The 13,295-nt window shown below is 40.8% G+C and overlaps 1 protein-coding gene across 2 annotated transcripts; it reads right to left on the bottom strand.

Moving 5' to 3' along the window:
- Nucleotides 1–227: 227 nt before the first annotated feature.
- Nucleotides 228–12,745, bottom strand: LOC143448882 (ankyrin and armadillo repeat-containing protein-like). 2 transcript variants are annotated; one of them, XM_076948803.1, is made up of 32 exons: nt 12,532–12,745; nt 12,385–12,463; nt 12,176–12,294; nt 11,812–11,935; nt 11,406–11,529; nt 10,532–10,705; nt 10,109–10,225; nt 9,871–10,043; nt 9,400–9,556; nt 9,016–9,176; nt 8,462–8,576; nt 8,080–8,273; nt 7,754–7,861; nt 7,470–7,587; nt 6,943–6,996; nt 6,190–6,391; nt 5,396–5,613; nt 5,033–5,215; nt 4,553–4,678; nt 4,003–4,208; nt 3,468–3,674; nt 3,185–3,361; nt 2,951–3,104; nt 2,613–2,774; nt 2,413–2,522; nt 2,221–2,343; nt 1,931–2,089; nt 1,726–1,843; nt 1,523–1,660; nt 1,274–1,447; nt 1,153–1,201; nt 228–1,023 (listed from the first exon to the last, which is right to left on the bottom strand). In XM_076948803.1, the coding sequence occupies exons 1-32, from the start codon at nt 12,630–12,632 to the stop codon at nt 945–947; spliced, it is 4,503 nt and encodes a 1,500-aa protein (XP_076804918.1). In that variant the 5' UTR covers nt 12,633–12,745; the 3' UTR covers nt 228–944. The 2 variants fall into 2 exon arrangements, with proteins under 2 accessions (XP_076804918.1, XP_076804919.1); XM_076948804.1 differs by lacking the exon at nt 6,943–6,996 and having other exon boundaries at nt 229–1,023.
- Between the last annotated feature and the right edge of the window lie 550 nt (nt 12,746–13,295).

The raw sequence follows: 13,295 nt of genomic DNA, 5'->3' as shown, positions 1-13,295 counted from the left end.
GTTTCGCGTGCAGATGACTCACAAAAGAGCTATAGTGCTGTGGTAGGTGAAGACGAGGCCAAGCGGGACACAAATCCCTCACGTCTTTGTGCTTGCTGAGCAAAATTAGGCAACTGCACACGCAGTAGTGAAGTAAAAATATTTGGAAATCTTCAGTTTTTATTGAAAGAGCAGGAAGCCACAGATTTTGAGGGTCACGAACCATGGAAGGTTGGGAACCACCGGTCTAATTAGAAGATTTGAGCGAACGGGAATGTTAAAACGAGCCCGAATACATGATCAACTTTGATAAAAATAATTTATTTCGGTTGGTGCAAGCATCGGGTGTGGCATTCCTTAAAACAAACGGTATTTGCCAGACAAGCAGGCCTATAGGTTCTACATCGCCATTTAAATTTAATTTATATAGAACAGAGCAAAATGTTTTGCGATCGCTGCTAATAAAATATATCGCTTGATGTCGATAGAAATAAATGTAGGACTCGCTCACGTCGACCGAACAAATATTTCACATTCACTGACCTCAAACTTGCTACAGAATATGCGTCCGCATGAGCGACATCTGGTAACAGATTGATGCATCAATTATTACAGAACACAACGCGGATGTCGGTATTGTTACGTCATATTTAACAATATATTTCAAATCCAGAACACAGTGGTACAGGGATGTTGTCAGATAATTTGAAAAGAGCACCAGTTAACACAAGGCTATAAAAGTGCTTCTAGTGCAAATAACTCTACAAAGGTAATACAGTGATAAACCATAACACAGGACGTTTATAAGCTAACAGTGTTGTAAATACGACTGCATACAAGCGGTTAAGGTAAATTGTAACGAGATTATAATCACAGCAGCCAGGTAAAAATCATCCATGTGCAGACCAGTTGATCGACCATCGTAAACGCAGCCATGCGTGAAATTGCAACCGGATTCAAAGCTGTCACGTGACGGGCTTGGCAGCCTCAGTGACCAGCACCCTCGGTCCTGGAGATAACGAGCGAGCACGTGACTGCGGTCGCCTGCAGAAGAAAACACGTCATTGGAGGAAAAAAGTTGACTATGTCGACAACATGAATGGGAAGTCCCAACTGGGTGCCCACATCGAGTCCCCAACAGGCCCCTATAAAGCGGCGTGGTTAGATACTTACGCGTTCTTTTTCCGCGATTTTGTCAATGCAGTCTGTGGACGCGAATGTCCTAAAAAAAGATCAGATTATCAAATCGTGCGTCGGATTTTCATCGACGCGACCACTTGTAAGTGCCACTGACTTTGCTTGGGTATAGGAAGTCCGATGCTGCTCTGTCGTTTGAACTCTGCGACGAACTCTTCCGAAATCTTCCCATCTTCGCCGAGGTTCTCCACCAACATCTCGTAAAGTCCTTTCTGTCCTCTGCATGACGTCATCATTTCTCTGCTCGCAGTCCGGTTGAAGGAGAGATAACCTGGAGGAATCGTCATAGTTGGATCGCGAAGCAATTTAAACGTCACAACCGCATTTAATGACGTATAAAACTCACCGAGTGCTTGTGACGACGCCGCCCTCACCTGGTCGTTTGTTGACCTCAAATGACGTAATAATTTTCCGACTGCGTCAAACGTCACAATAGCATCCGGGACACCTGCGCGCGTGTGCGCCAAACTGGCCAGGTAATTAGCTACAGCGAAGTGAATCGTTAATGACGGCAACACGACGATGACATATGATTGGTCGTTTACTTACCTGTCGCGATTATGACGTCAGATTCTTCGCCGTCCAGCAAATCGGCAAGCGCAATGATGCCCCTAGCGGATGCGTCGACAACAGAGGTGTGCGCCACCACGCGGGCAAGAACAACGAGCTGAAAAATGATTTAAACGATGCAACGCGTCCTACATCAACCCTGTTACCTTCTCCCAGAATAAATCCTTATCCCTATCTGCCTCACCTGGAACGCTGCTCCCGCCCGAATTCTCCCATCTCTTGATTGAAGAAGACTCTCGAATATGACGTCATCGATTCCTCCAGCCCGCGCGATCCTCTCTTGCTGAGGGAGGCGATTGAAAGCGAAGAGAGCGAGCGCTGTGCTCGCGCGAAACTTCACATGCTGCAAAGTAACACGGGCGTTATTTCATGACCTTGGAAGTATGAGAATGACTTTGCCAAGACTCGAACTCAAGCGACTCACGCCACGTCACCGTACGCCAAGCCACGTCACGTCACGCACTAAACACTCACGATATCGTATGAGTTGAGAAATTCGAGCAAGATCTCGAATCCAAAGTTTCCGAGCTTGTTCAGTTTCTCTTCGTTCTCGCTACAACCTGCCACCACGCATGCCAGCGAGTGAAGGAGCTCGACCTGAGTGGAGGAGACAATCACAGAAATGACGTCATAAAGAGTCAATGACAACAATGAATCACGTGATACCTGCATCGTCTCGTCACACGACGACCGCCAGACGCGATCAAGAAGCAGCTCAATAGCGCCCTCTTCCGCAATTTCGCGCTGAGCCTTCTTGTTGTTTAAATGAGCGACGCCTGAGAGAATGACGTCACAAAGGTTTAACTTACTTTGAAAAAAACTTTCTTCCCTGTTAAAAGGACAAAGAGCGAGGAAAGTCAACAAACCTATGCACATGTTGTTTATTGCTTCGATGATTGCCATGACAACTTCGCGTGACGTTCGATCGAGTCTGAGGAGTCGAACGAGAGGCGGCATGGTCCCATCCTCAACCAGCGTCATCTGGCAGCTCGCCCTGTTCCTGCTCCATGCCGCCACCGTGCGGCAACCTGAAACAAACAATTTTTAACAAAAAATAAATAAAAATAAAAATGCGGTGGCAGAAAAGTGTACTAGAACCTGCTGAAATTATTTAGGTATAAAGTTGAAACGTTTAGAACATTATATATTTCATTATTATACTTGTTTAGTACATCTAGCTACATTTGATAGTGACGTCACTCACCAATCAGCTGCAGGGCGGGTGATTTACTCAGCAACATGTCAATCAACTGCTTGCTACCGATCTGCTGCGCTATAGCTCTCTGCTGCTCCGGGTGGTCGCCTGCCAACGACCACAGTGCGCATGCGCCGCGTTCCTTCACAGTTTCTGACCATATCTGCAACGTCATCAATACGTCATTTGTAACCGCCGGAAAAAACAATGCTCCTATGGGGGCGACATCTGGTGGTAGGATACCTGAAATAAACGACATAAGGCGTCTGAGGCGCCATCTAGCGACGCTTGCTGTTGAGAATGTGCGTTGCCGGAAGTGACGCAATCAACGGCGAGGGCGGCCTTCATCTGCGCGCTGATGCAGTGACCGCGTAATATCGCTACGAGCGCGGGAAGCACTCCGATGTTGACGAATTCATCCTGGAAATTTTGCACAATTGGAAAAATATTACTATCAATAACACCACGTGACCTTTTATTATGACTTTAACGCCGTAATTACACCCGCCGCATGACGTCACAATACCTGGTTTTCTTCGTTACCGTCACAGATGGCGGCGATCGCGTCAGCGGTGGATGTTTGAAGTCCGTCGTCCCGGACGTGGAGAAAATCGACGAGATATGACGCGGCTCCGTACTCCATTATCCGCTTCTGAATCCTCCCCACTCCGGAGCGATCCCCGCGACACAGAGATGCGAGAGTGGTCACCGCGTTCACCAGAACATCGACCACCTGGAAAACAACGACCTCGGTGACGTCAGAGCTCATCAACTGTGTGAACTGGGACTTTCAAAAGCTACAAGATGTGGGCTTAAATGCATGGGTTTAAACGAGCTACTTTGCAGCGCCAGGAAGGCGACCAAGTTTGAGCATTTGAAGTTTTAGCTTCGTGCAGCCGCCATAAGAGCAAAACTAAATCTTTTCAAAAAAGAACGTAAACACCACGACTTGACAGTAGCGCGTAGCCGGTGATTAAACTAAGATTAAACCCTTGGTAAAGCAGCCGCACTTTATGACGTAAAGAGCGTGTGAACCAAGCTTTAACGTCACAATAACTTACGTCAGTATGCAGAAGGGCGACAAGTGGCCGGATACCACCGTGATCGGCGATGCGTAACGCGTTGTTGCTCACGTGAGCGAGGTCAGAGAGCACGACCGATGACCTCGACTGAAGTTCATATCTCTCCTTCTTCGACTCCACATCACCATCTAGCGGCTCCTCCTTCGTGGTTTTGACCACCGTGGGTTGGAGGAGAGCAATCAAAGCTGCGAAGAAGATTAAACAGTTAGTCGTGGTCTGGGAACAACGGCATTAATTCCCTAATGTGTAAGCATAGCTGTATAAAGGGTACATGGCACATGGGTACGTTGAAGCTGTAACCCACATATAGTAACACCAGCTTTAGAAGAAAGCAGTTTTGAAAACCAGGGATATTAAGATTAAAAAGTGTTGCTAGATTAGGCTTAAATCCATATCAGTTTGACGTGACCAGGCACGTATCTGTCCTTACTCCGACAGTGACCTCATAGCAGAGCAGCTTAATAATAATCGAGCGACAAGAAATATAAAACACACACTCCACTTATCATTTGTAACTAGCTGGTCGTACTTGGAATGGCGCCGGATTCAGCCACTTCCATTCTAACGTCATCGTGTTCAGACATGAGACAGATAACGGAGCAAGCGAGTGAGCGGACGGTGGGAATTGAGGTGTTGTCCGCACAAACCTGGTAATCTATGAGAAATATGACATCGATGTTATAAAACATGAAACGATTAACAAGTAGGATCTTTCCTGCTCAAGTGGAAAAATCTTTGGTCAAGAAGAAAACTCCCAACTTTTCTGAGCTTCTTTAAATTAGATTTATCTGAGCGCTTTTACCAACAAATAAACGGAAAATTGTCGCCGGCCATGACACAAACTTAACTCGAAGTCCTACCATAAACATGTCCTACCATCATCCTTTATCAGTCTTAACTACTCGGACTGTCGTCATTCACGTGACAGACCAAGAGACGTGTGGCCTGGACTGATGTGTGACCACACAGCAGTAAATGGCAACAATGATGAGTAGGCTGGCAAACTTACTCAGGTCCTGGGCTGGTATCGCCGATTTTGGTCGTCTCCTGCTGCTCTGTAGTAGCTTGACCAGGGGAACTACCGCCCTCGCAGCCTTCAGGGGGCGCCAGTAAGACGCATTGTGATGTAATAAAACTTCTAAGCAACGTAAGCTCGCATCATGCCGAATTATTGAGGGCGACTTGAGCATTTCTGCATAAAACCATGTTTTTAATTTCTGTTTTGCTTGACACAAAACTTCTTGTTGTGTTTTTTATTCTTGTACAAAATGTCACATTGTCTGACAACATCTTTCAGCCAAAACGAAAGACTGTAATTTTTACACAAACTCTCGTTTAAATTTACTCGATTCTGGTTGGCAATCCGACCTACCCACTAAGACATCCCACATTTTGAGCACGCCTCCTTCCACGTCGAAGACATCAATAAAATACTTGAGCACATCGGCGTGGAAGTTAAGGGCGGCTCTCTCGACCGGTCCATCGCCGAACACGTCACGCGACTTGACACTCGCACCTTGCCTTATAAGGAATTGAAGAGATAGCAGGGAACCACTAGAGGCAGCAACAAGAAGAGGTGTGGCGTTGTCGCTGAGAAAGACACAACATAGACACAACATGTTATCAAAGACTTCTTCAGCCGGCAAAATGCTAGGAACAGAATCAGAACAACAATTTTAATAGTGATGAAATAATTATATGTAGGAGCAGACAACTAATGATGTCACAAAGAAGAATTCATGATGTCACCAAAAAAGTATTGAGAAAGCTTTGAAAAAAAATAGTTTTGGAGAAGAATCATCAGAAGTAATTAGTGTGGAAGGACAAAAGTGAAAATTAATGGCGTGTGAGGCAACTGATTTTATGTTGAACTGGATTAAAAATCTGAAATGGAGTAATTGCTACAACAGTGGACTCTTAAATAAACGTGATCCTTTGTCCTTATTTTGCTGAATTTATGAGAATTACTTTGTGAAATTTGCTATAAAATGACCAAATACCGTTGAACTTTTCAAAATTCCACCAGGACCTGGAAGCAATCATGTTGTTAAAGATAAATAGCTCAAGCAGAAAGGTCACGCTGATATTATCATTATTTCGCGTTATAAACCCATTAACAACAGCAAAAATATTTTAAACAAACACTGTAAAATTACTCATCAGCACCTTCCAGTGGCAGGAATTTCAAGCAGGTTGGGATGTCGTCGTAATAGTGAGCGGATGATCGGAGTTTGATCAGATGCGACGGCGTGGTGGATCGCGGACCAGCCCTTCACGTCACTTAAAAACGGGATCGCGCGGCTCACAAGCAGTGGCGTCACACACTTGAGGGCGCCACAGCGAGCTGCCAGCATCAGTGCAGTCGGACCTATGGTGATAAAAATTGAGTGACAGTTTGGTTTACTCGACAAGATTTAAAATGAAATTTAATCAATTTTATAGAAACACGAATTTTTAGAAGCCGACTTCCAGAATTGATAAAGATCAAATATGTGAGGTTAGTTTATTAAGTCCAAAGTCAAGAGAAAATTTCACTTCAGAAGTTAGTCAAGATTGCAAACTGAAGATGGAGCACAAAGGCTTAGAGCAAAGCAGACCGACTCAACCAAACAATCAAAGTAAAAGTGGACCCAATACAACCAATCTGATATCTTTGCATACAAAAAATCAGCTGTCGTTAGTCTGATAAAAATGTTTTCAACATAAACCGGCACCAACTCAACGCCATTAAAAGCACATTTCATTCCATAGGTTGTAGAGTTTACTTGAATTTTTAATAATTTCAAGTTCCACGTTTATTCACCACAGATACTTTCAAACAGTTTAGTCTAAGTTAGACACAATCTTCAACTAAGTTGTTAGCAGATTTATGTTCGAGTCAGCAAGTCAACCACACAGACACAGAGCACCGAAAAATACCAGTTTTTTCTTCATTCGTTGATTCTTTACTTTCCTCGGTAGATGGCCTACGAGCTACAAATTAACAACTGGGTTCATTTCAATAATGATGGGGAAGATACCAGACATGATAATTCTTTATTTTCCCTTGTCAATGATTTCGAAACTCTACGAATCTTATCTTTAGTTCATTGTTGAAACTATTTGCAGATTACTATCTGAAGCATAATATATTTCTTTATAAAACCATTACAAATTATAAAGCAGAAAACAGATAATGTAGGCCCAGGATATTTATAACGGTATCTCATGAAATCTTTCTTAAATTATAAATTAAACATAACACAATATAGGTTCAATCTATTGCATGCAATGATGCTTACAAAGTAAAAAATGTCAAAATACACCGAAAGTGAAATGTATTTCCTCATATAGATGTCAATGACGACGTTTAGACGAAACAAATATATCAAATAAATCTTGATCCATAATAAATGAGTTGATCCTTCAACTGCCTCTGCTGTTGTTACCAAAGTAAAAATGCAAACCTGTGGATCGAGGATCAATCTGAGATCTCCTTGTGCTCAGATTTGGTTTCTGGCTCAACAAGAGACTCAGTATCGATGCTTTGTTGTGGACGCATGCGTGATGTAACAATGTGAAGCCCTGCAGATAATAAAAGTGATCACAATATTACAGAAGAAACGTTCATATACAAGTTGCTAATATTCACGTGAAATGTTTGTAGAACAATATGAAAACGACTTTAAAAGTGGTTTGCCAAAGTACAAGGTATTCTTCACAAATTACAATCTCACAAAAAAATTAAAACCTGTAGATCGGGCGATAGAAGGGATGAGCTGGCAATCTTTTTCATGAGAGCAATGAACGGAGCAACAAGACCACGTTGTGCGCACAGTTTCAAACTAGCTGCGATACTCTGCATGGAACAAAGTTAATTTATCGAAAGTTAATTTATACACAAACCTTATGTTAAGGTGCGCAAAGATGAAAAGTTTGCTAGATAGGATAAATACATGAAATAAGGCAACGCACACAAAATCTAAGACTGAAATGAGAGATTTATAGAGTTGGAGCATAACAAATGAAGACAGAACGGCTGCCAGTTGTGCCGTCGCAAAATTCAAGGAAAATCACCTTATTAGCGAGAGCTTTACGAAAACCGAAAACTTGTTTGAACATCTCGGTAAGTTGGAGGTCATTCATCGGGAGCTTACGAGGCCGCATGCTGCTCATGACTTGGTAACGAGAATGCAGCCACGACGGTATCGGTGGAGTGGCCGGGTAGTACGTGGTGAGGGGAACCCACAACACGTAATGTTCTTTACCGTCTAAATTAAACAATAGAATGGATATACCATTACTTTATAAGTCTTCTTTGGATAACTGTTTTACAATATTTAGATTTTCTGTTTGTTATAACAAAAAACAAACTAATACGGTATTGATAGACTCCAGTAATACGCAAGGTCTCATTTCAAAAATGGACAACTTATGGAAAATACACCAGCACATCTACCTAATACTGTTGTTGGAACCTTGTATTCTGGTTTCGCCCTTTGCTGGTACAACTGATTGAAGTGTTCCTTCGCAGCGTTGTGCACATTTTGGCACCAATCGCCATCAGGTAGAGACTGAAAAGGATGAGGGAAGAACATGAGAATAAAACGAATGAGCCAACAGAGTGGGAACAAGTGCAAATGCCTTGTACACTTGGGTTATTTTCAAAGATATGCAATGTTAGAAAAGTCGAAATCAATGTCAAATACCATGTGTTTGCGATCAAGGCAACAAGTGTATGGAACATGGATCTTATTTATTTACATGACAGTAGATATACTTTCATAATTATGGATCCTGTAACCAATTGCTGAAGTTAATGAAGAACAAAGTTAAATATGACTCAAGACATCGACTGTGACTATCCTTGACATCTTAGTGGCATCTGACCAGGCCACCATGCTGACACTTTACGACTTTTCAGACAAACAGAACCATGTCTTATCCTCATGAAGCAAATACTTCCAAAGTTGGCAATAAAGTCTGTTAAATCAAACCGAAACATCATCATACCATAATATCACCAGTGTCCACATCAAACTGAATTTCTCCATGGCAATGGGTCAACGACCTACGGTCACCTGACCGATCAAGCGTGAACGTTTCGCATGGGTGCTCTCCACGTTGACCAATAGCAAATGGCGGTAACTCAGCATCAGTACGAAGGGTGTCACCTGCAAATAGCAAATCACTCCATAACATCTGAATAGACCTGTAGCACTTGAAATTGCACATTATCCAGCCATGTTGGTTCAGTGATGTACTGTAAAGGTTTATGTAAACCCTTCAACTTCAGTTAATTTCACTTTGAAGCAAAACACCGATGTAAAACAGGTAAAAGCATAAGAAATTGGCTTAAATCATGAGTAAACTTTGATAAAAATGTCGACGTTTTACTTTGCAGGGGAGCCAACAAGCTATTAAGTTCTGGAATCTTGTTCAAACGTCGGCGGAAAGAAACCAAGATCAACGAAGTGGCCGTGATAAATCGTAGAAGTGCAATATTGCGGCGTGTTGTCGCATCAAGTGATAAACCTTCCCTTATCATCTTCATCTGAAAGATTCATTGAACTTTATTTAACTTAAATTCTGTATTAAATAAAAATATTCACAGATAAACACAACCATATAAAAGATGTTTCCATAAAAAAATTCAAAAATCAAAAGTAATAGAAATTTGACATGATTTTTAAAACAATTTGATAAATATTACATATTATGTTCTATGAAAACGTTTTGTTATATTTGTAAACGGTTCGTAAATGTTTTGTATCTAACGAAACGTCAGAATAATAAAATATTTTTGTTATTTTATGTTTGTTTTATGTTTTACAAAATAATTTATATTGATAATGGTTACTTTCTCACTTGAAGTCGTAGTCTTCGATTTAGTCTCTGAGCAGCATTAGGTGATATGAAGTCATCATCAGGGAGTGCCACACACGCATTGATGTCGTATGATGCTTCAAATGCGATCACGTTTTCGACGGATGAAAATTTCACCTCAGATATGTACATAGACATCACACAGCGCACATATTCTAAAAACATTGTTATTAAATATCTTGTTCATTTCTTGAAAACAATTGAACTAAACTGAACAAACCAGAATAAGCGTTAAAAAACTTTGTCTCCTTCTCGGCAGAACTTTCACTTGGATCAACGGAGTTTAACTCTTCATAGACATGTTTTAAGTCTTCATTTGCAGTCATGTACTCTTGACCTTGAAAGAGTTTTCAAATAATTTTAGACTGGTTCAAAACGAAGGAAGATTTTGAAATATTCACAAATAAAACAAATAATCGTAAAATGCCCACAGTTGCTTGACAAAGACAGCATTAAGTCGAGTCAGTGGTTCCTGCAAAAGTTGCGCGTTGGGTCCATGAGTTATACAAAAGATAATTCTTCATAAATAAGCTATTTTAAAAGCAATAATCTTGAAGTTGAGAACAGCAAAGAATTATTGCACATAGGGGTCCACGAGTAGAAAAGTGGGAGGCCTCTGGTTTCAATATAAGAAAATAAAAACCTGCAGTTTTGAATTCCGAGATGCAGCTTTTGCCCGAATTAAAATCCCCGGTTGTGGAACTGACATCCAGGAGAGTGCGCCACCTTTCGGCCAACTTTGAACGTTTGCTTTTAGTGACGTGCACGCCGTGCCACAAACTCTTCATGGCATAGTCAACAGAAAGAAGAACTTGTCCTGTGGAGAGGAATCTATTACATCACAATTCTTGAGTTGATTTATATAAAATGCAATTGTGATGTCACAATGCTTCTTTTCAGGAATGAATCTGGTAAATACGTAGTTGATTACAAAAAATCAGGATAAATCAATTCATCAAGAAAATGATGAAGTAAGTATGTACATTATACAGGGAATATTTTTACTGTTGTTATTAATTTTTATTATTAAATTAATACTGTTAATGGGATGACTTGTGGAAACAAAAACTATGACGGCTTAGGTGCAACACAGACATCAATAAAGCAAGTACAATATTCTTATCCAAGAAAACTCATAAAAACACTTTAATAAGGAAATGTGTGAGACAGTGAACACCCTGTTATTTGATCATCACTTATTCAATTTTCAACAATGGACACAGGACAATGGGGAGGTCAGACAGGTAGAGTTATTATGGAAAGTGAGTTTGTTTTGTCAGGACTAAGCTGAAAGCCATTGAAAAGAAATCCCTTTGATAAGAACAGGAACAACAGCGATAGCACAATCACCATTTCTCTCCACAGTTCAACGCACTAATATCAAAAGGAAACTTGAGATATGTGGGAAGTACTACAACACTAGGAAGCAAGATTTAAACGAAACAAACCACACACTTGTATTTGGGTGAAATGCACACAAACAAGCAAATTGTTGCATTGATACACCAATGACTCACCAACTTTTGTGCCTTTATAGGCAACAGGCAACTGACAGGTTGTGCTAAGATCGAAGTTTGGTTCCAAACACAACGATGGCATCTGATTGGCTCCGAAAATTCCACTGGTAAGCTCACGAACAATCTTTGAAACAAAACAATGCATCTGGCTATGAATCTACGTTTTGACTGATATGGTAAGGTTAACATTGCATTCACTCGCTAGTGAAAGTATCATTTGAAAAATATCAAACTTAATCTTATGACCAAGATTCCTTAACTAGTATGAAATAAAAAAAGTTATTGGTAATTGTTTTTAATTTAAAGCAAAAAAATGGGTCTATTTTCTACGCGGAGCCAAACCAGCTCAAGAAATGAAGTTTGACTTAACACAACTATATAAAGAGTTCTAAAGACTAAAGCAGACCTGGTGTAGCTCCCTATACTCAAGTTCTGGGACTCCATCTTCCTTAGGAAAGAGCAAAGTCATGTGGGATGCTTGAGTAAGGAAGAGGTTTGATATCAAGCCACATGGGAGGCTGGATTGTCCTCTATCAGAAAACGGAATCAATTGAAAAATTCTCAAAGTTTTTGAAATCGTTAAATGCACACAAGAAGTAGCCATGATGTGTAGAACATATATCAACGAAAATTTATTGCAAGTGGCAATTTTGAGATGACATTGACGAAAATAAAAGCGATTGACTTGTTTAAAAGTGTTGATATTAACATAAAGTTATGAAAATTTGACAAACATAGAAACTCAAAATCTCACCGAAACTGCGACTCACCGAAAGTCAGTAGAAAGAAGCCAACTTGCCGTGCTCTGAGCAAGTAACTCTCTCAATTCCTCCTTGTTAAAAGCGTCCAAATACGAGACCGCATCTCTGTGGGACGTTGTGTCAGACAACTATGAAAAAAAGTGTTTACGTGCTCCGAATTTCACTTTGATGAGGTGATAATCTGTTCTATTAAAGTTAAATGCGGAAATAAAACCGACTTGTCTCGGTGATGTCGATGAAAGACTTGATCTCGCCGTAGTCAGTCCTGCACTGGCCGGACGTGGACTCGTAAGTCGGCTGAAAAATGGGGGAAAATTTCAACACTTTCTGACAAAAAAACTCACAGTTTTTGTCGCACAACAAACCTAGACAATGTAGGTGCAGTTGAAGGCAAATCCAACTTTAACCCTGAGGGTGGAGTCAGTTCTTGAGCGGCTACAGCGCTGTGCGGCCGTAACGTCGACATTTCTGCTCTTTCGTAACAATTTCAATATTTTCTCTCTAATCATTCATAATACAACAGCTTCTGCACATTCAGAAATTAACATGGTAAAATGATTAAAAGTAACCACTTCAACGGAAGCAAATCACACAAACCATAGTTTAGAGCAGGGATGTCCAACCTGCGGTCCGCAGGCCACAGTGCGGCCCACCTGAGATTTTTGTGCGGCCTGCTAGTTATTTTCACTTCAAGTAGTATTTTGAACTTTGAATCTTAGCCTAATTAAAATGTACCAGTCAACTCTTTATGTACCCATTTTTCTTGAAATTTAATAGGTTCTGCGGCCCAATGAATTATTTCAAGTGACAATGCGGCCCACTATAATAAAAGGTTGGACATCCCTGGTTTAGAGGTAGTTAAAGTCAGGAGTATACATGGTAGTTAAATATTTAATAGGGTTATATTGCGGTTGTTTTTAAATCAAAAGAAGCTTATCTTAGATCTAACACATAACTTTTAAGTTAAAATCAACTTTTAAGTAAAAATCTCTTCAAGCATTTAATTTTCTCACTGAGCGAGAACCTTGGAAATGGTGACAACCTTACTCTATTAGAGAATCCGTAAAGCATTGAAATTTGTGTTGAACCAATCCTAACGAATAATAAGTTAGTTGATTGGTTTGTAATT

This window comes from Clavelina lepadiformis, chromosome 3 (genome assembly GCF_947623445.1).
Source record: "Clavelina lepadiformis chromosome 3, kaClaLepa1.1, whole genome shotgun sequence".
Classification (NCBI taxonomy): domain Eukaryota; kingdom Metazoa; phylum Chordata; class Ascidiacea; order Aplousobranchia; family Clavelinidae; genus Clavelina; species Clavelina lepadiformis.
This window is presented reverse-complemented; position numbering and strand designations above follow the sequence as displayed.

Bases quoted from the DNA above. Each gene is read 5' to 3' on its own strand.
- LOC143448882 (XM_076948803.1), bottom strand. From the start codon at position 12,632: ATGTCGACGTTACGGCCGCACAGCGCTGTAGCCGCTCAAGAACTGACT. The intron at 6,392-6,942 runs GTATTTTTCGGT...TTATCACCATAG, and splicing joins AACGAATGAAGAAAAAACTG to GTCCGACTGCACTGATGCTG. The intron at 2,090-2,220 runs GTGAGTGTTTAG...GTTACTTTGCAG, and splicing joins TTCTCAACTCATACGATATC to CATGTGAAGTTTCGCGCGAG.